The sequence below is a fragment of the Uloborus diversus genome, chromosome 8, assembly GCF_026930045.1.
Source record: "Uloborus diversus isolate 005 chromosome 8, Udiv.v.3.1, whole genome shotgun sequence".
Taxonomy (NCBI): domain Eukaryota; kingdom Metazoa; phylum Arthropoda; class Arachnida; order Araneae; family Uloboridae; genus Uloborus; species Uloborus diversus.
Window position 1 is genome coordinate 42,364,410 of NC_072738.1, and position 22,360 is coordinate 42,386,769.

The 22,360-nt window shown below is 30.7% G+C and overlaps 1 protein-coding gene across 2 annotated transcripts; it reads right to left on the minus strand.

Annotated features, from left to right (window-relative positions):
• Positions 1–1,544: 1,544 nt before the first annotated feature.
• Positions 1,545–20,880, minus strand: LOC129227396 (E3 ubiquitin-protein ligase RNF115-like; the record flags this gene model as incomplete). Of its 2 annotated transcripts, none has more annotated exon segments than XM_054861947.1 (9): positions 1,545–4,189; positions 6,063–6,178; positions 11,034–11,127; positions 13,206–13,284; positions 15,132–15,159; positions 15,960–16,000; positions 18,609–18,799; positions 19,757–19,802; positions 20,813–20,880. In XM_054861947.1, coding segments are annotated over 9 exon segments (879 nt in total), but the record flags the coding sequence as incomplete, so codon positions are not given.
• Between the last annotated feature and the right edge of the window lie 1,480 nt (positions 20,881–22,360).

A 22,360-nucleotide genomic window follows, 5' to 3' on the forward strand; every position in this document is an offset into this window, starting at 1 on the left:
AAATAAAATTTAAAGGTAAAACTGACTATAATTTACTTAATTTTGTGGTCAAATACAAATATTAAATAACCAATCAATATCATAAATGTTGTGAAAGTGACTAGAGGTACACGTCAATCTCACCTAGACCCTATACACAAAAATTACAAATTACTAAAACATTGCTAAATAGTATCTCTTAGTGGAAATATCGCAAGTGACTGTTTTGCCCGACCTTCCCTAGTAAAAGTTTCATATAAGATGTATCAGTGCTTCTTATATAATGGTTTTTTCTTTCAATTTTTTTTTAGTGAGTATATTTATTAAAAATGAGACTTCAGCCTCAGTACTGCAAAGTATTTTGATAAAGCTTGAAAAGAATACATAATATTAATTTATTGATATTTAAACTTGATTTCTTTAGAAATAATTTTTATAGCCTGAACAGGTCTGCACTGTGGTTTTCTGTCAATTTTTTTGTGCTAAATCATAGGCCTAATACACTTCAATTGTTTTCCCAGCTGTCATTATATTTTGCTGAAAATTATAAGTACAGTGGGCTCTCTGTTTAACGACGGCTTTTCATGGTCCCAGATGGTTCACTGTAGTGTTAAAAGTATTCTATTTAAGGACGATTCTTTGTGGTCCCTTGAAAGTCGTTAAACAGAGAGCCAATTGTGTACGTGTTTTTTCTTAAGGTAGTTATCAACATAACCATCTTTGTAAAATTGTTCTTAATGATGACTTTAGAAATTACAAAAAAAAAAGCCCATTTTAAAGAACTTTCTACAATAATAATGCCATTTCCAGTTGCATGAATGTATCAGTTTTACGCATATATTTGCACTTTATTCTCGGAATTTTAGGCCTTCTACACAGGGGCGGTTAGTTAAATTTTCAAAAAAGTTGCCTGTCAACTAGTAGACTGGTACATTTCTGTGTTAGCATGGGCACTTAGTTGAAAAAACTTTCTTCTAATTAGCTGAATTTATTGAAGCAGCAGCTCCACAAAACCAACTGAACAAGTCGACTCAACTAGTTTACTCGCTTGTAGAGCGAATGCTTGGCAATGTCCCGGTGTTATGAACCAACTAAAAAGCCGATTCCGCTCATAGGAATGAGAATGGTAGCAGCACATGCGTCTGATGAGTTGACTGTCATGTGAAGGCACTTCCTTCACTTTTATATGTGGTTACACATTCGATATCTTCCCCAGAGAAAGTTAATTCAACTAACTTGCCTCGTGTGAAGGAGGCTTTAATTTGTGGCTTTTAATTGTGATACATTCGAAACTAAAAATTATGCATCATGTATCATAATATGAAGTTTCAACTAAATTTAAAAAAAATGCATATGAAATTAAAAAAAATATTTGCATGTGTTGTGGGGTTACATCAACTCATAAAAATTATTACTGTTTCAAATATAAGAAAACTGTTTTAAAATTCGATACTTCATACTATGATACGTAATGGTTACTTATATTGAGATATACAAAATTAAAAGGCAAAGTTTAAAACTCCGAGAATAAAGTGAAATTTATGTGAAAAATGTCCCATTTATCTCTGCAAATGGGTTAAGCAATATCTCTCTCCCTTCCAGAAAAACAAAAGAATACCACTCCATATATTAAGAATATTTGCAGATAGTACTCCATCTGACCCCAATCTGTTGAATTGACAAACACAATGACGCCTAAATTTATAATCATTAATGCATCAGAAATAAAGTCTAATGATCATATTATAATAGCTCAAATAAACAGTCTAATAAGGTAAATGGTTTTAGATAGAGGTAAGTTTACAAAGCACTGAATTTAAAAATAGTGTGTGTAAAAGAGTTTTGATATTGGTTGCTTTAGTCAAAGGAATTTATTGAAACTGTAAATCTTGATATACACTCTTTTTAATGATATTTGATAAATGTGGATCTTTTTGTTACATAAAATACAATGCTTCTTATTTTTAGAAGTGTTACTTTTTCATCAGGCACCCTCTTATTTTTTCCTTAGGATAAAATAAAAATCGCATATTAAAACTGAAAATTGAAAAATATTTAGAGATTGCTACCATTGATTCAAAGCTTGTCAAATCTTGTCTTTTCTTTTTTGCACTGATTACTGCAACATTTATGTAATTTGTCATTTATTTAAATCAGTGATAATTTAGATTGTTATTGACTTAGTATATCTTTAGGGTTCATACACTAGTGGTTAAAAAAATCCGATTTTTCCAGGTTTTCCAGGTTGTTTTTTTAAAAAATTCAAGGTTACTCGCTTCATTCAAAATTAAGTTTAAATAATAATTTTTTCAATTTGTTTAAAGTAGCAATGGGGAAGAACTGAAACTTTTTCCCATTAGTTTAAAAAAAATCTTAAAAATTGAGTGAAAAAGAGAAAAACATTTTAACATTTTTTTTTCAAAACCGTTTTCATTTATTACTTATTGAAAACAAAGTACTTTCAACTTATTTTAGCGTTTCTTCCATTCCATGTGTCAAGCGTTCTATTAGCGTTTTGCTGTAATCGCGCAGCAATCTTTTAGCATCCGCTTTTGGTTTACAATACTTCTTTTTATTTTCTTATTAGTATATAACACAGAACATACTGAGCAAGATACAAAGCTACTTTTCTGTATACATACGAATGATTAACTTGTTGCATCGATCAGCATACCATATAATGCATAATAACAAAAATCAACATTTACCGATCAAAGGCCAATGCCAATAATCATTTGTTTTCTTTCATATTTTAAGTATGCTTACATTAAAATCAAAAATTTTCTTTTTCAGAAAATAATCTTTAAAAATTCTTAATTTGTTGCACGCTTTATGTTTCTGCAAAAGCTTACATTGAGATAAACATCCTATTCCGTTTTTGAAAATTTACGTCTCCTGCCGTTGTGAAGAAAACTTCAGTAAAAAAAAAATGAATTACAAGAAAACTACCTATTTAACAGAAAAACACCGGTATCCACATGACTCTATCATTGAAAGAGTGTTATTTGAAAGACTTTAAACTTTTGATTTTTGTTTTAATACCTTATGCGTTCAATCAAAGCAACATGTCGTAAATGTTATGTATCTAGAGGGTCTACAAAATCAAGTGAAATTTTCTACGTTTCTCATGACCTTAAAAAAGTTGGGGAGGGAGAGAGAGTGATTTTTTTCGTCATAAAAACAAATAAATTAAGTCATCTTTGTAAATAACTATTGTATGGCTTCTAACACAAGCACATTATCATTGTAAAAGCTATACAATACATATTAACAAGGTTTTTTTTTTAACACAGGCAAAAAATTGGTAGCCTATTCATATTTTTCTGACTTTCGTGACTTGTAGACAACCTGTCAATAAGTTCCACTGAAGAAGTGTATTCTATATAAGACAAACATAGGATTTAAATTCTAAAATTTCACACCAATTTATATTTACAAAACGTACTTGATGCTTCTTTTCATGAAAGCAGAAGAAATTAAAAGCGAGCTTGCTGTGAGCAATCCCATCGGAAATTTTCCAGATATAGCTCATTTCAGTGTATATGTGCACATTTGTTTCCAATACTGTACTACATGATACATACTTGCACTACTGAGTAATTGTTTCAATCTCATTTTGCTTATTTGTAAATCAATTTATGTGAAATAAATGTTATTTTTACATAAATCTTTCTACTGATTGCATTTGATGAGCAGAACTTTTTTTAAACAGTACCTCAGTTTAATTTTGATTGTAAAACTAACATACACCAAACATGGCAAAATAAAATTTTTATTTTCTACAGTAAGTATTTAAACATGTGTTTGCTCTTTTGCATAATTTCACTGCATAATGATCAAACATTGCTGGACAATGCATAAGTTCTTAGATGCAAAATGACTGAATGTGAAGTTCTCAATAATTTAGTCTGACGCTGGGGAAAATACACTGAAAAAAAGGCCTAACGCATGCGCACTATTGTATGTACAAGGAACAAAACGGCATCTTGAAAGACTAATCAAACTCATCCGTAAAGTCATAAACTGAAGGTATGTGAGGATTAGAATTCTCAGTTCTCCTCGGGACATCAGGATCAAGTGATGTAGATTCTTCATTGAGTGAATCGTCTGCTACGCTGAACACATCATGCACTGCTGTGGGTCTGGAGAAGACTCCTTCCTGACATGAGCCATCATTAAGCAATTTTCTACAAATAGGACAAGTGCCGTGCTGAAAACAATTAAAAATTAAAATTAATCAGAATATGAAATTACAGGAGAACTTCATGTTCATTTTATCGAACTCAATATGATAATGTATGAAAAACTACGCTTAGAATATTGAAGTGCAATAGAACTATGATAATATGAAATGACAAAAATTTACGAACTTTATGACATTAGTCATTGCTAGTAAAAACTAAATAATTAAAATGGGGAAGAAAATACATATGTATGTATATTTTAACACTAGAAAGACTGAAAATTTCCATATGCCTAGAAAGACGGAAGGGGCCAGTATGGCTCACTACGCTTTTGCCGTAACAATTCTTTTAAAATTTCTTAATGCGCGAGTCCACATGCCCGATGCATCTACTTGTATATCTAAATAAAAATGTAGTACATAATAATTAAATTTTTACTCTAAAAGGTAGAATTAGTTTCTCTGTTTATAGAATTTGAAATTCCAATCTGCTGCATAAAGAGGAAGTTACAGGTGAAACTAGAATGAATAGTATCTTTTTTACACTACAAAAATTAGGAGAAAATAATTTATTTTTTTGTGCTGTAAATTAGCTTAGGGGGCACTGTGGCCCCTCCCGTATTTCTAGGTAGAAGGTTCACTATTTACTCACTATGAGGCGAATGACCAAGTCATATAATGAATAGTCCGAAAGTTTCATTAAACTCCAATAAATATTATACAGTTACAGACCAACAAACTACGCAAGGGACCACACAAGCCTCTCTGCCTTTCTAGTGTTAAGGGGGGTCTAGGACACAAAAATTGTCAAATTGTGCAATTTTTTAAAATCATTTTAAAAACTAATCCATTTTTTTCTGCTTAAAAAGACGTTTGAATCTTGTTTCTATCTTATTTAGAACAAAAGACATTTTTTTTGTTGCATGCATTTAACTAATATTGCATTTAACTTTAAAACATTAAACGCGTTTTTATCCATGTTGCAATTTTCCTCCGATTTCTTGCATTCAAATTCTTATAAGTCAGGAACCGATAAAGATAATGAAATTTGGAGCATATCTTTATTAAACAGTTTAGTTTTTATTCGGCAAATTTGAAAAAAAAAAAAAAAAAAACGTTTACTGCAAAAAATATATATATATATTTTTTTAAAAGTATTTTTGAATTTTTTCTTCAAATATTTTTTATTGAATTAATATTAAAATCACCCAATAAAAATAAAAGCTAAGATATTTGTGCATAATTTTTTGAAAAAGTTTGAAAATTGACCAAGAATACTTCAAGTTATAGCAATTTAAAGCAACCCCACTTTTAAAAAAATATTTATGTTATGATTTTACTTGTTAAATATATGGTGAATCAGTACAAAAAATTTGAAAACTAAAGTATTTAATTAAAAAAATTTTAAAATGTGTCCCGGACCCTCTTAAACAGAATTACTATTACACTCATTTTTACGAAATCGGTATACCCAATAACTTAGTGGTCATATTTGGGTTCAGGTGTCATTTTATATAAGTATCAGAAAGAAGTGTATCAGAAGCATTTTGAAGTTTTTGTTTTTCTGGCCACATAGTGTAATGAGGATACAGAGAAAATTCAAACATTTTTTTTTTTAAGAAAAAAGGAAACAAGAGAGGAAAAAAAAGACTTTTAGGGTCTTAAGACTAAAAATGGACTTTATGGTGAAAAAGGGGCCGTGTGGGAGTTCTGTAAATTAGATATTCAAGGCACACATTACTAACACTTTTTAAAAAATGATATTTTCTATTAATGATGTGGATAATTAATTAAAGAAATCTGAATACCCATAATCTTATAGCTGAATGATATTAATGAATGCATAATGAATTATGTAAAGAAATCTTTATTCTTAAAGAATATTTGCACAGATACGCACCAATTCAAGCCATGGCGTTATACAGTCGTTGTGGAAATGATGGTCACAGGATAATCTTCGAACTAATTCATCTAATTTAAAATCTTCCATGCAGACCGTACACTGTAGGTTTTTATCTGAATTGAAAAAGAATATTTTAGTTGCGGCAATGAATATTTGATATTTACAAAACAATGAGTATTTTCAACCTAACTATTAATATAATTTACATTTTTGCAAGGAAGCAAGTTGAGGCGTTTGGTTCCTGATATGTATTTTTGAAATAGTCAATATGGTAATTCAGGGTTTCTTTTTTACTTTGATAAGATATAAAAAACATGCACTTGCTATATGGCCCAGTGGCAGAAATGCCACAACATGGCGACATTGTTGCAGACAATGAAATTATTGCGGACAGTTCTGTCCAGGCTAAAACAAATAAAGTTATGATATAACAAAAAAAAAAAAAAAAAAAAAACAATACCAATATGTAGCAGTATAACATAAAAACCAAAACAAATAAAATTGGGCTAAAATAAGGTTGGTTGGGGTAAGTGGGATCCCTTTTGAGAACAGTTTGTTTTCAAAACTTTATACAAGAGTTTTGCAATAAAAGTTCATTATTTTCTAAAATAATGCTTTTAATATTCTTAATGATCATGTTAAAAAAAATCTGATGGGTGTGCTACTTCCTTTTTGTTTAAACTTAAATCAAGCATATCTAAAAAAGGGGTAAGGAGGTTTTACTAAATAAAGTATATAAATTCTTAGTAGGAATTTTTTTTTCTAAACACATCTATTTGCGAGATATTTTGTTGTTCAAGATTTCTCTTTTAAATCTGTATGACAAAACTTATATAAAAAAAATGACTTCTGTGAAATTTATTGAAAGTCTAATAAAGGTGTGTTGAATAAACATAATATAGTTAGTTGATTGAGGTCAATTTCGATAAATTAGCCAAAACTATAAGCTGAAAAAGATTTGGAAACACTAAATGGCTGAGTCTGTTTAAAGTGTGCTGAGGAAGAAATATCATCGTATTGAAGTTAACCCTCAATAATAATTCCAACATCCTCTGCACCAGGTCAATAAAAACTCACTATTTATATTCGTTTCCTCAAATTCAGCAGTATTTTTTTTTTTTAATAATTTGTATCATCAACTTTAACATTAGACCTACCCTAACTAATACTTTATGGTTTACTTTGGTGTAAGTTTCACAAGTACATAATAACCAGCTTTAACAGTTTTTATAGCTGAACTATGAATCTTACAGGGTCATCAGAGTTGTCCTGTATTTCACCAATACAAATATTTCATCAGAGTTGCTTTTGATTTTAAAATTCTCATTATTATAAGGAGACCCACTTACTCTTTATAGCAAAAAGTAACAGGATAAGTGGGACCTCTCCTCTTAAACACTTATTAATATTTTTAACAAAAATTCTTGTTGCAATATGAACTTAAAGTTAAACTATACATGAAACAATAATGTATATGAACATAAAAAAATAAAAATTAACCTGGAAACCCCGCGAAAGATGTTGCTTAAACTCATAAAAAAAATATTTTTTCTGAATTTTTTCTCTTTTTTTGACTAAAAGCTATGTTGACCTAGAAAAAAATTCCACAAAACCCAAAAGCATGCAAAACTAATCAGTGAGGAAATTTAACATGATCAGTGTAAAAAAGTGAAAACTTAATCCATATTTCAGTTTTAGGGGGGTGACCCACTTCCCCCAACCAACCCTACTACTAAAAACGCTAAGTGAATTAGTTTTAAAAAAAAAGTGTTTGAGGAGTTTACTTTCAAAACGGATTATATCCAGTTTTATATATATTTGGCAAAATGAAAAATTTTTTTACGCACAAACACTAACTGTTAGAATTTCGAATTTCTCAATGTTTTGGTAGGATAGCAAGTGACCATTGGCATATGTCTCGGAATATTTCCTCAATTTTACCAGACCTAAATTGAAAATTTCGTTTTGTATGCATTCTTTTTTGGTGTAAAACATGGGATATCATCCCTTTTGCAAAAAAAAAAAAAAAAAAACCACTCATTTGTTTTTACTCTACTTTATTACTTCCTACTTACTTATTCTTTTCATTCAACTTTTTGGAAAAAAAAGACCTTCCATCCAATTACATATTATCAATAAAACCGCCCAAGCCAATTCAAATAACGACGTTGTAGGCATTTATAGATCATAATTTTTATCACGACTAATCACAATTTAATCATTATTGAATCATAAGATAATTTAATAGTAATATGATTTAATATTAATACAGTAATCACAATTAGAGGTTGCACTTGCCTAACTGATAACAAACTTGATTTACGGGTATCACGCTTGATTGGGTCAACCAAAGTGCTTCGCTATTTTATTTGTGAACTACTTTTGAATTAGAAACGGCAAATTCAAGTTTAGATACAGTGGCTCCCAAAAGTCTTCGTACACCTACGACTTTCAACGAAATAGGCCCCAAATCATTGGTTAGAATTAAAATTTTGGAATAGGTATTTAATTATAAGATCTATGATCAATTTTTAACAAAACTGCATGAAAAGTTTTTAAAAAATATTAAAACTTAATTTTTTAAAAATCAAAAAGTGCCGGAAATTCTCACAAAAGTCTTCATACACTTAATCAAAAGTTAGATTATTCAATAATATATAGACATTTTATAAAGTTATTAATTAGTAGAATATCATACAGTATTCATAACACCTTTTAAACGTATGGGAATAGATTTCATTCTTTTTTTTTAGCGTAATTTCTGAGTAAGTGTACTACCACACTTCGAGTATTACTATTTCTAGCTCTATTTTCATTTTAAAGCCCTATTTTCGTAATCTAGCCTCCAGATATCTCTAAATACGTTACATTAAGTTACAATCTGGAGTTTGAGGGGGTATTTTCTAAACTTTAGGACGATTTTCAAGGCACTAGATGCAAATGTTGAAAACCGTGTGCTTCTTATCGTTATCTTGATAAAAAACAAAGTTGTTTCCAATAACCAAATTTTTGGCTAAGAGTTCAAAATTGGTTTTTAAAATATTTAAAGGAACAGCTTGATTCATTATTTCATCAAAAAATTACAAACTACCAAGTCCGGATGCTGATATGCACCCTCACACTAAAACACCTTCACCGTCCTGGTTAACTGATCCAACTAAGTTCTTAAGATTAAGTTCCTAATTTTTTATTCTACTTACAGTTATACAACAATTTAACCAAAAATGTTGAATTAATTTTTATCTGTAAGTAAGACATGATTCTAAACTGTTTTTAGCTTATTTATCATTGATTTTGGGACAAAAAGCTCAAGCTTTCTGTTTTTCGCACGACCAGGAAAATTTCTGCGGGAAGAGGTCCCATTTAATCCAGGTAATCAAAGAACTTGGCGAACAATTTCAGGTGAAAATTAAATGTAAAATGTTTCATTTAACTCTGCAGAAACTTTTACAGTACTCAAATGTGTATTTTTCATGCATTTTTTAACTGTAAATCTCCGATCACGTTTTGTCAACTTTGCCAGTTGACCTTTTCTTACCTTGTTTTCGGTCCGATTCCTTTCTTTAAAGCATTTTATCAAGCACTTTACTATACAAACAAATAAACTAATTTAGAAACATTTCAAACCAATTCACCACTACTGTGGGAAAAAAATTCAAATTTTGAATGGCGTTTGCGGTTTTTTACGAATATCAGCCATTTTACAACAATAAGCAATATATTAAGGAATAAATGAACAAAACATTAAAGCCAAATGACTTATAAGGGTCAAAACAATGCAAAAATATTAATAAAATGGCATATGATAATTTTAATCATGAATTTATTCGAAAATATTTGAGTGTACAATGACTTTTATGGCGTGTTATTTCTCTGTCCTTTTGTTTTCTGATCCATTTCAAAAAGAAGATCCGTCAATATTTTGAAAAAAAAAAAAAAAAACCGATGGGTTATGTTTAGAATGACAAAGGAATGATGTGAAAAAATATTGGACTTTATATTCGAATTCAGTTTTGAGTTATTTTGGTTTTACTAAAAAATTTCAAAGTGTACGAACACTTTTGGGAGCCACTGTAAGTGCTGTTTTGATATGAAAGTGAATGAGTTGGTACCCGCAAATAAGGGATAAGTTCCACCTTGCTGTAAAAGACCTGGCGAAAAATAAGAGGACGGATGCACACCATTTAGTTAGAAAAACCAATGTTTACACATTTTTTAGCAGTAGGTATAAACTGCTTGGAGAAGAAAGAAATGCATGGGTCAATAGTTGAAGATTCTGAAACAGAAAAAAAAAAAATTTCTTCCAAAAGGGGATATAATGTTTTGAAAAAAAAAAAAAAAACTCATTTATTGATGCGTTAAAAATAAGTCAAAAGATCTATGTATCATAAAAAAAACAGAAGTTTAAGATCACCAACCAAATTATAAGCCAACATTACAGATGTAAAAAAATACTTTTTAATTTTTTAGAAAGAGAGTGCACAGTGCAGGGGAGAAAGGAAAGAAATCGCTCAAAAGTTCTTGCATATTTGAGTACCATCTAACATCCAATGAAAAAAATATAGGTGTCGATAAGGAAATAAAGGAGAATGTCTGACAAACTGAAAATACAGAAGACATAAGAGGACTATGAGCCCTGTACAGGGAATAAGCTCATCTTAGGTATAAACATGTGTATTTTACTCAAACCAAAGGAATTTTTTAACTTAGAGAAGAGATTTTATAAACTCAAAGGATTTTTTTTTTAATTTGTAGCAAGGGTATCACTGTACGGGTACAGCTGTTGTTTAATGAATTGCTAAAATAACCAATAAAGCATAATGCTAATGGATCTCATGTACATAAAACCTCAGGAAAGAATAAACAGTAAAGTACTTTCATTTCAGAATATTATTAGGAAAGCAAAAAATCTCACAGTATAAACTAAACTTTTTATGGAATCAAAATTATGAAACAGCTTTGTCTTACCAACTTGATCTTGGCTAATTTCTACCATAGGAATTTCATCTATTTTTTCTCTTGGTAATGGAGGCGGACCTGTACCGTCTAGTTGATTTATTAGCTGTCGGAGAAAATATACCAAATTATTTCAAAGTAAAAGAAAAGGAAGAAAGATTTGCCATATATACGATACAGGGCTCCCTTCATTTTTAGCTATTTGATTTCAGATTTTTTTAAACACATTTTTGGTTAATACAATGCCCCCTTTTAAGAGAATTGTTCTCTATTTTATATTACCACTCAGAGAGGGATATGCTGTTTTTGATGATTTAGTTGTCTTTGCTTGAAAATAAATTAAAAGCATTGAAAAATATAAGTGGCAAATAGCTATTCTACATTATCTACTAATTAAAATAAAAATAATTATGCTGATTATACTAATGAAGACATTATTTTTGCACCTTTCAAGCAGATATTTAAGACTCAAAAAATGAGTATGAACAATGAAAAATATAATCAAGACACAAAAATGACAAACTTTTGCAGTGGAGTCAGAACTGTTTCTATCTTAATTAAAACTATACATTCTTATTAAATATATATCATTGATTGAATTAAAAAGTTAATGCTTCCAAAAGAATTTTATTTGGTTCATTAATATTAATTAGCCTTATGTTACATAAACTGCAATTGCATAACACAGAAAGAAAAAAAAAAATTCAAACGATTATAAAACTTTTTTTTTATGGTCTTATGATTACTTGATACAACCAATTGAAATGACATGAAGACTGACAACATTTGGGTACTGTGGTTTTATGTCACATCAACACAGATAGGCAGAAAAAAAAATCCACTTGATAAAGCACTTGTAAAGACCTGTGGAAACCATGTACATCAAATCCATTCAATTAGCTCATCATTTCCGAGTTTTTCAAACCTTTACAAGTTCCGTTATGAAAAGCAAAATATAACCTGTAGTTTTTCATTATTTTCATTGTCAAACTTTACCTTGTCAATCAATGTAAAGGGGGAAGGGGACTTTCAATTCATTTTTGATACAAATCAAACATATTTCAATAAAATAATCAGCTAAAAAGGAAGAGCAAATTATGATAACATTGTAAGAAATGACAACAGCAAAGACACGTTTTAAAAGAATGTTTTGGTCTGATAACTTGCATAACTCTCCCACCACCCTCACTGAGGGACTAAATTTAACAGTGCAGATGTTTCACTATTAGTGGACAGAGTTCATTTTTCCTTACAATTTCAAGAACAGTTCTTGATGGAATTCTTTCTGGTAATTTGCGCTATAAAAAAGTGGATACCAGTTCCTTGATTTCAGATGAGCATAATACAGAGGAAACGGGTGTTCCCTCTACTTTTTTTTTTTAAATTTTGTAAGAGAACTGGGAGAAGTCCTTAAATCATAGTACTAATGGGGTAATAGAATGTGAACTTCACAAACTCCAGAAAACATCAATAAATGGTATGACTGCATTCCAATGCTCCAACAGAACCAAAAAAAAAAAAAAAATAATAAAAAATCTGAATACCAAAAGGGTACTGGTCAATGTTTAGCAATCAAAAAAACACCCCACTCATCAACTATATGCCTAGAAAGAAGGCTAGAATTGTCTTGGCCTATTGGCAGACCCTTCATTGACAACAAGGTGTCATTTAAAACAAACAGTGTAGATAGTTATAAAGCACTTTTCACGATAATGCTAGTCTACTTGCTGCTGAGTTGATGAAGGAATTCTTCAGCAATCTGGCTGGTCACTTTTTGGAGATCAGACGATTATTTTCTTCTTCAAAAACTGAAGAATTCTTTAAGCAAAAATCATTAAGGAAACCAGGATGAACTAAAAGAGGTTGTAGGTTACTCATTTAAAAAGTTGGAGGAAAGTGAGTGTGTAGAGGGCATAACAAAGCTGGCAGAGCGAGATGACAAGTGTTTAAATTTGACTGATGACAAGGTAGAAAAGCAGGTTAGATTAAACATGTTTCAATAAAAAATGTCAATTTCCTTCAATAAAAATGAATAGAGAAATAAATATTCTTCCCATTTAGAATGGGATGTACACTTCAATGCATCAGTGTGAAAATTTAAAAACAGGACTTAACTATATTCTTAAAAAAAATAAAATCAGTGAAGTCTGAAGTATAAACAGTTAAAAATTCCGTGAAACATACTTGCGTAATAATGGCATTCCATCCGCCTCGTCCCCATGCATAATCGCCTGGATTACTATGTAAATTCAGAAACCTGGTACTCAAAACAAATATTAAATAAAACAAATATTCTTCACAAAACAAAGTTTGACATAAAGTTTATTAGACAATTTTACGAAACAATTTAATGATCACATTTTTTAAAGGGAAGAGGGTTTTTTTAGAAAAATTTAAATGACAAATTCAGTGAAGCACCGTTTATACATTTCTCTTTTATACGTTTTTTAAATTGGTCCCTGCAGTCTTATACTTGTTATTCTATACCTATCATACGTTTTTTTCATTTGTACACTTTTTTCATACACTCCCTTCGAAAACGAATAAATGGTGCTTCACTGTATTCTGAAATAAAATGTACCCAAGAAAAACATTTTATCCAATTGAAGGAGGAGGGAGATGCTATGTATGTAATATAAAACTTAAAATAATAGAAACAAAAATATAATTCAGGCAGCGACTCAGGATTTAACTTTATGGGATTTGACACTATTAAAGAGTTAAGTGGATTCCCATAACGAATGCAAAGATATCACAATTTTGAAAATAAAGGCAACAAAAGAAGAAAAATGGCATGTAAAAGAATGATTCAGTAAGCCTACTTGAAAATTGCAGTTTAAAGTTCTACAATAAAGACAACACAAAGAGTTAAAAGAACCAGGCATTAATAAGATGTCAAGATACACATTTTTGATTTTAATGAAACTTTTATGATGGATTCTTCTCAAGACTTCAGAAGACCAGTTGTAACTTTGGAGAAACAATTTGAGGAGAATGGAGAATTTAGAAATTTTTTGGAACAGTTTGGTATTTTGTACAAGAGGCACTAAAATCCCTTATCCAGATTAGTTTTGTGCATTGATAATCATTTTAGACACTAGCAGAAAAATAATTACTTTTAAACCAATTAAACAGCTCAAAAACTGCCATACTTAAGAGAATAAGCATCTATAATTTTCCATGTTTACAGTCTGTACAATAAAATAAAATTTAAAAAAATCTAATTTTATTGAAATTTTTATGAGCTACATCTTTGGTAAACATCAAGACTGCATTTGACAAACGGTGTGGACTTTAATTCTGCTAAAACTGAATGAGCATGGGAAAACGATGTGCGCGCAAGTCCTCAGCAAAAATAAAATATTAGAAGGGTTAGAATAATAATTTTTAAAGTTGTTAATTTTTGAGCAGTAGAATGGTATAGTTGACAAAAATGAGTGAGTGTTACAGAAGCAGATGCAATCGTATTTCGAAACTTGTAAAAAATTGGGGCTTAGCATAAAACAAAAGAATGCCGTTAAAAGCCTGCTGGGAACACTTAAACGCAAGTCGTCAGGCGAGTTATGGATGTTTGGCCCCAATTGGCCAATTCAATCGCTTGTCGTAAGACATCAGCCAGCAAGCTATAGCTGCTGGAATTTTTACCAAATAAACATTTTCTTATGATTTGATTACATCTGAGTATTGAACATCAGCCACAGAAATTGTGTGACTACAACATGGTAGTTAGTACCCAATTTAAAGAACCTCTATTTAACGAATTTTGTGATTAAGCACATTTTTATTTTTTCCTCAACTAAAATGAAAGCAAACATCCCTATTTAACAAATAATAAACCCCAAATTAACGAATCATTAGAAATGCCAAAAAAAAAGAAAATTTTTTTTTAAATATGAGTTAGGAAATATTAGATGTGCAGTTGCTTTTTAGGGCGTTCATACATAAAAGAGGTGCAGTTTTTTTCACACCCCAATATTACGAATAACCCTGATTTAATGCAGAAAAGTTTTGGTCTTGATTAATCCGTTAAATCGGGGTCTGACTGTACTTAAATTGATAAGTAATAAAATTCAGATGACAATGCAAAAAAAAAAGTTAAAAAATACTTACACAGGAAAATTTGTATTTGCAACCAGTCCTGAAATTTAAAAAAAAAAAAAGCAAAATATACTTTTCAGTCAAAATAATATTAACAAAGAAAAATTCAAAGTAAAGAAAGGCTAATCACAGTCATGTTTTAAAAAATACTGAAAAAGCAAGTAAAAAATGGACTCAAAACTGAAAGGCTTCCTGCAAAAAAAGAGGTAGCTCTAATTTCAATGTTTTCAAAAGGTCTGTAATAGAGCTGGAAATGCCATTTTTATTTTCTTATACTTTAATAGCCCCCCTTGTATGCCTTGTTCTCAATCCAGTTATACAAGAGAAGTCATGAAAAAAAAATGTGATTAGGTGTTTAACTTAAATGCAGACTTTTTGAAAATAGAAATTTGGAGCTACCACTTTTTTTGCAGGAAACCCTACAATTGTATTATGTAACTAACTCCAGATTATCTACGGTTTTATCCATCACTTTCCTGTGGCGGTAGTTTACAGAACATGGAAAAATGCATTATTTTAACTTTACAAGTGAAAAGGCTATAGTAATAAACAAGACAAGTTCTGTTTAAAAAAAATTGCAGCTAGTATTCAAACAAATTATACTACTTAAAAATCAGTTAACAAATGTTGAATAACCAATTGTGATCAATAAATGTTCCTGAGATTAAATTATATCAAAATTTAAATATGGATATAATTGAAATGAAATTTCTAGAAAATGAACATTTATCTACATTTTCTAGATGAATGCAAAATGAACAGTATTTATTTTGCAAAATTTGATGAAATAAGACAGCAAATATGAAGAAAAGTAGCAAGTATGTTAATATGTAAACATACCAGTGTTTTCTGATATTGTAGAAACTAACTGCTGCAAGAATCTGAAAAAGAAACAAAAATTAAAATTTGCTCCAGTTTTAAAAAATTCCCTGCATGTTTGTTGTTGACACATTAATGTAATATTATTTAGACTTCAGATTCCAATTTTTTTTCTTTTCATTTCTTTTTTAGTTTTGCACAACCCTCTCAGATTAAAATGTCTTTAATGTATAAATCTAAATGAGAAAAAAAAAAGCAATTCAGTGCTATACGTTTTTAAATACACAGCAAGTATGAAAGGGCTAAAATTCTGTACATTTTCTACGATAAATTGCCAAATATTTTTAAACCTGCACATTATTCCTGATTTATGTACAACCATTTAAAACAAACATTGAATAAACAAATAAGCACACACTAATATAATTTTATTTCCATTAATTTAAACTAATTACAGCACAAAATCAATAACATCAAAACTGCAAGAAATACATGGGGCAACAAATTTTTTGAATCATTGACAGCTTTGAAATTGGAGCTCGAGCCCTAAAAAAAATTAATGCATAAAGGTTACAAGAAATTAAAAAGCAAAATTTCTTTCAAAATGCCAATTTGATTTTGATATTTTTCTTATAACAAAAAAAGAATTTTGTCAGCCTCCTGGTTTTAATTAGTCAATTCTTACTAATTTTAATTCAAGGGAAAGCAAATATGTAATGAATTTCTTGTTTAGCTGGTTTTCAAGATACACAAAAGACTACAGGAGAAAGATGCACAGCAACCACCCATTGATTAGAAGGGAAACTTAAAAAAAAAAGTGCAATAAATGTAATTAATCCGGTCCTGTTTTGCTAAACATTTATTTCACAGGAAGCAGCAGTTGCTTATAGCCTATTGCAGTAAACGCATTATTTTATATTGCTTCAGTAAGTCAACGAAGGGTCATATCATGTAATGGGGCAGCAGTATTTGACAAGCATCCCAGTGGCAAAAAGATTTGTAGCACTTTGTGACAAGCTCTTAGAACTACGTAATCTGTCTGCAACATTTGCGCATTGTTTCATGAATTCTCTTTGGCAATACCTTTCAGAAAAACCTCCAGGTCCTCCGTCCCCTACCATAATCTTATTACAAAAATCCTCCCACCCTTCACCATTTTTGATGCTGGAAACATCCAAAGTCTTTCTACTTAGGTCAATACCTTTCAAAAACTCTAACTCCATAATTGAATCACAAAAAGTGCTTTCAAGCCGGCCTGCATACTTGTTTCCCAAAAATCCCCTCAAGCCCCCTGCACCATTTGAGACTGGTGATATCCGAATTCTTTCTTCTTGGGCCAATACCTTTCAGAAAAACTAACTCCTATAGTAATAACCACAAAAATCGCACAGAAACTAAAGTATGACCATTTGCTACTCTACTATTAGTTCCTACTTTTTTAAACATCCTCGCCAACGTTGGCATAACTTGAATCTTTCCTTCTCCGCCTCTGCCGTTCATGCAAATATGCCGAAGCTTGCGTACTGCAGAGGGAAAAAAATGTCTGACAGTTGTAGACAACTTCCTTTTTGTAGACAACTTTATTTGTTTTAGAGCGGACAGAACTGTCCGTGATATAGTTTCGTTGTCTGAGACAATGTCGCCGTGCCACGCGTTTCTGCATTAACTCAGCTGAATGACTCATGTATGTGATCCTTGCAGATATTTTGGTGGCTTTTCCCATAATCAATGATCACAATTCCATAGTTTTTAGGCAAAATATCCAGGAGGATGTGGATGACATGGAGTTTCAGAGACATATTACATCAATCATTACAGAATTTTTGCAGGAGTTTTTTCACCAACTGTTTTTAGTTCTCAACTTCTCTGCAGCTTAGTAACACTTAGTAAACCAACTTTAAAGGCTTCAAATGTGTTTTTCTTTTCCTCTCCAAAATTTTTATCAAAAAGTGATCGTGATTGCGCAGATTTAGGGATCCATTAAAAATTTTCTTCTTTTAGCCTTAGCTTCAATATATCTTGGAAATTTCTCTTTTAGTGATAGGAAAACCACTCACAGCCTTCTCAAAGTTCTTCATTACTCCCAGAAGAATGAGCGTGGGTGGAAGCAGAAATGGGTGGATCTACTAGAGGCTTATTTTGGGCATTTCTCTTCCAGCAATTTAAATTTCTCGAAGTTCATTTGGGTTTTATAAACTGAAATTTTCTATCCTAACCAGGAGTCAGTTTAGAACATAATCAGTCTCATGGGGTGTGCCTCTATATACCTGGAAAAATGTGCATTATTGAGATTTCACTACCCCAGTTGGCCCTGTATCTTGAAAACAGGAGCTAGTCTCAACTATATACAGTGGTTTTAGTTTTTAGCCAGATAAAATACTTGGGAAATAGCTATTCTTGAGACCGATGCATTTTTGGTAAAGGGTATTGTTATTATTTACATAAAACTGTAACCATCTAAACAAGTTTTGGAGAAATATGAAAACTGTGAAAATCTTCACTAAATTAAAAAACATCCCCTTAACATCTGAGCTAAAGGGAAGAGTTCCCCTAAAGTTTCAACTTTATTACAAATCCTCTGAAAATACACACATTCGGGCTTGCATATGAAGATAGAGTTCCATTTCCGAAATTAGATCAGGCAGTGTAGTTTTTTAAATTCTTACTTACCCTTCCGTCCGTAATCTGGCTGTATCGTAATCTGGAACTTGTCGTCTGAGAGGGACTCTGCTTTGCCTAGCGCGCCTGGACGGACCTGGGCGATTCCTTCCATCTCGAACATCTTGCACTCCTCCCGTATTAGAAATTTGTATACTATTAGAATCCTCTGGTCTTCTCATGTAACTGAGCATATTCCACAGCTGAAATTAAACATTGAACTTGTAAAAAGTTACAATAAATAAGTAAACAAATAAATAAGAGTCATAAATACTAAATAATTTTAAAACTACACAATATTTGAATAGAGAGAAAGCATACTTTTCTGCTAAGCAAAGTGTTTCATCAATTAAAGGTTGAAAACTGATTGAATATTTAACAGAACATTTAGATGGACAGTTATAGTTGTAAGTGTACTTAATATTAGGGTGTTATTTGTTGAACACGTCTTGGACTAACGAAGAGCCTCCTTTGTAGTCATGAAAGATCACTCCCGAGGGCCGCCTGTTCCTATCATTGCAATGACTAACCAGATGGGAGTCTCTCGGGAAATGTAGCCATGAAACAGCTATCTACAGTATTTTTCTTGACAATTTGTCACTCAAAAATAAAAGTAATGTAACGGCATAAAATGAAAAAAAAAGTACAACAAAGAAAGGAAAAATATATCATACTAAAATCATTAAAGAAGCAGAAACATGTGCGAGCTGGTGATTTTTTAACCCTATAGATCGTCTACCGCCCCCCCTCCTCACACCATTCTGAAACATCAGTTACAAACAAGTGTAAATTTTTAAAAAGGCATTCTTTTTAACACTGAAACACGTGTCGGCAGTAATATGCAATTTGTGCTTTTTGATGTTATTTCTTATTTTACTTTTTGCACAAAGGTCTTGCGTGTAAATTTGTTTTTCTCTCCCTAACGCATAGTAATTTAAGACCTTGAGGAGCAGATCTTGGGTGAAGCAGTCTGCTCCTCTGTGAATGCCATTTGAAATTAATGAGATTCCAGTCATGTGTGGTGGTCTTGAATTGTTAAAATAGTTGATGTTTAGTATTCTGGCAGTCCTACTGATTCCATTAGATTCTGCCGAGTTTTATAACTCTCAGTCATATTCATGACACTATTTGAAACAGGATACAGAAACGAAAATACTTACATCGGCAACTTGGGATAAAGGGTCTACATCTTCATCTGATTCTTCACTGAAAATTTTCAAATAATTAAAATCTTTTGTGGAGAAAAAATAATGTCAATACATTTTACAAAGCTAAATACTTCAGAATTTTAAATAAACCATTAATAAACGATATTTAGCCTACTCAGTATGTACTCCATACTCAGTCAAATTTTTACCATATGTACTCTGCCCATACCGAGGAGTCTGAAAAATTAAATTTTTATAAGTATGAAAGAAAAAAAAAACTTTTAATTCATAAAAAAAAAGGAAAAAAAAAAAAAAAAACCCTTTATACATAATTTCTTACTATGCAATCCATTTACTAATGCTTGACTCATAAAATATCAACTAAAATAAATGCAGAGAAATATTAGCTATGCATCTGTTTCTTCTTTAGAGCAAATGAAAGGATAGGTGTATACTAAACTTTGTAGAAACAATCAACACTTCTTAATTATTTTCAAAAGATTTGAATCTCAAGTTTGAGTTGCAATCCTCTTTGATTATGTGATTATGTTTTTGCGACTTCAATATTTATCTCTTTTTTTTGGGGGGGGGGGGCATTTTTAGTTTTAACGAGATAAAAGACATAATACTTGCATCCATAAATAAATCACAAGGTCAAACTTTTTAAAAATTGGCCTATTATTGTGACGTCCATTTTCACATGGATAAGGTAGTTTGAAATTTTATATTTCTAATGGGAATGGTCAAAGCAACGAACACAAATATCGTAGACTTTTTACAAAGAATAGAGAAATACACATTACATATTTTTGAAGGGTTTATCATTATATGTCTGTAAAAAATATGTTTAAATTTTCCATCTCTTTTTAAACCTCAAATTTTCCAGACATTTTACATCTATACATATTTTACCTTAGTAATCGGCAAATTTTTCATTTTTTTCTATTGTTTTTAGTTGCATTTTTATTTGTGTTGTCTTGTTTTACAATGCATGTTTTGAATGTTTTTACAAACTAAGAGCTTACTATAATTCACAAAGTACAAATTCATAGAATAATTTGAACAAACCTAGGTTCTGGGGGTCCTTGAGTTAATTCTTCTATGAAACCGGACTGACATCGAGGGCAAATGTAGTCCTACAAAAAAACAAACTAAGTTTCATTACAAAAAATATATATATTTATAAATACAAGCTTGGATTTTTTTTTGCAAAATAACTACAAAATTGGAATTTTTAGAGACCAGGAGGGGATTAACTATGGTGAGATGTTCAATTCATTAACAAAGAAAATACTATCAATTTCAAAGATTGCAAGTTTATGCATTGAACAAGGGTTTTCTCATTAACAGGTCCTAACAGACGCTGCATGAGGCTTGGGCCGACAAACCGATCTCTAGAAGTTTCCAAGGCTACATTAAATTAACTATTTTTAAACAATATGTATGATCTAAAATTCAAACTGGCTATTTATGTCATCTGCATTAATTTTTAATAATAAATTTTAATCATATTTATGGAAAAATGACAAACTTTATTTACTACAGGTTTGATATAGCTGTGTCATCTAGTTTATGTCAAAAGAAGAAAATATTTTGTAATATTCGACCTAATGCTAAAATCACATGCCAACAGATATGGTTGAGGTGCACAGCTTGCTAGGTTCAACACACTCCAGAAAAAGATTTCGGATATCTAATTTAGTTTTATTCAAAAAAAAAAAAAACCTCAATTCCTTAAACTTTTCAAATCCATTCTCTTGTTCTGAACATTTCGTAAGACAAATGCAACACCACCACAAGTCAAAAATTGTCGATTTTGAGTTACATGTCTTGTAATAGTTCTATTAAAATGCAAGACAGCCACAAATTGGAAAAAATTTTGATCCTTATTTTTGAGATGTGTCAGTCTTTTGTTACTACATGAATTTAAGTTAAGGCACATTACATTTAAATTGATTTTGCTCGAAAAGTACTTTTTGCAGATGTAGCAGTGTTGTACTAGGTGTACAATATGGTACACATTTTCAAAAAACTGTGGGACTCACGAAAAATGATCTTGATCATTCTTTATTTTTGTTTTAAATAGGTTGGTTGCTAGATAACTAGTAAATCAGACATGCTACACAGCTCATTGGAGAAAAGAAGATACAATTCCAACCTAAAAACTGACAAAACATATAAAGTTATTTGTTCAATTAAATGTTAAACAAATATTTTTCCAAAAATCGTTCATTTCGGTAATGCTTAATGTTCCGGCACTATAACTTATCATTATCAAACCCTTACTATGATTAATTTAATTAGTTTATTTTAAAACAATATTTAATTTTTCACTATGCCTAATATTTCCGAGATTACAGTACAGCAAAATTTAATATTTAAGTACTAGGTCTGGACGCTGTAGGAATTTCTGCATTGTGATGAATTGCCAACATTATATCGCGATGTAGCAGTGCATCAAGATCCAAAGGGTTATTTTTTTAACTAGCTTGTTTAAGTTTTACAAAATATATGTAAGGTATAAAAATTACATATCATGCCAAATACAAATTAACAGATTTCAGTACAAGAAAGAAATTCATTATATTATAAAGCAATGCTAAAAGCGCAAGTTAG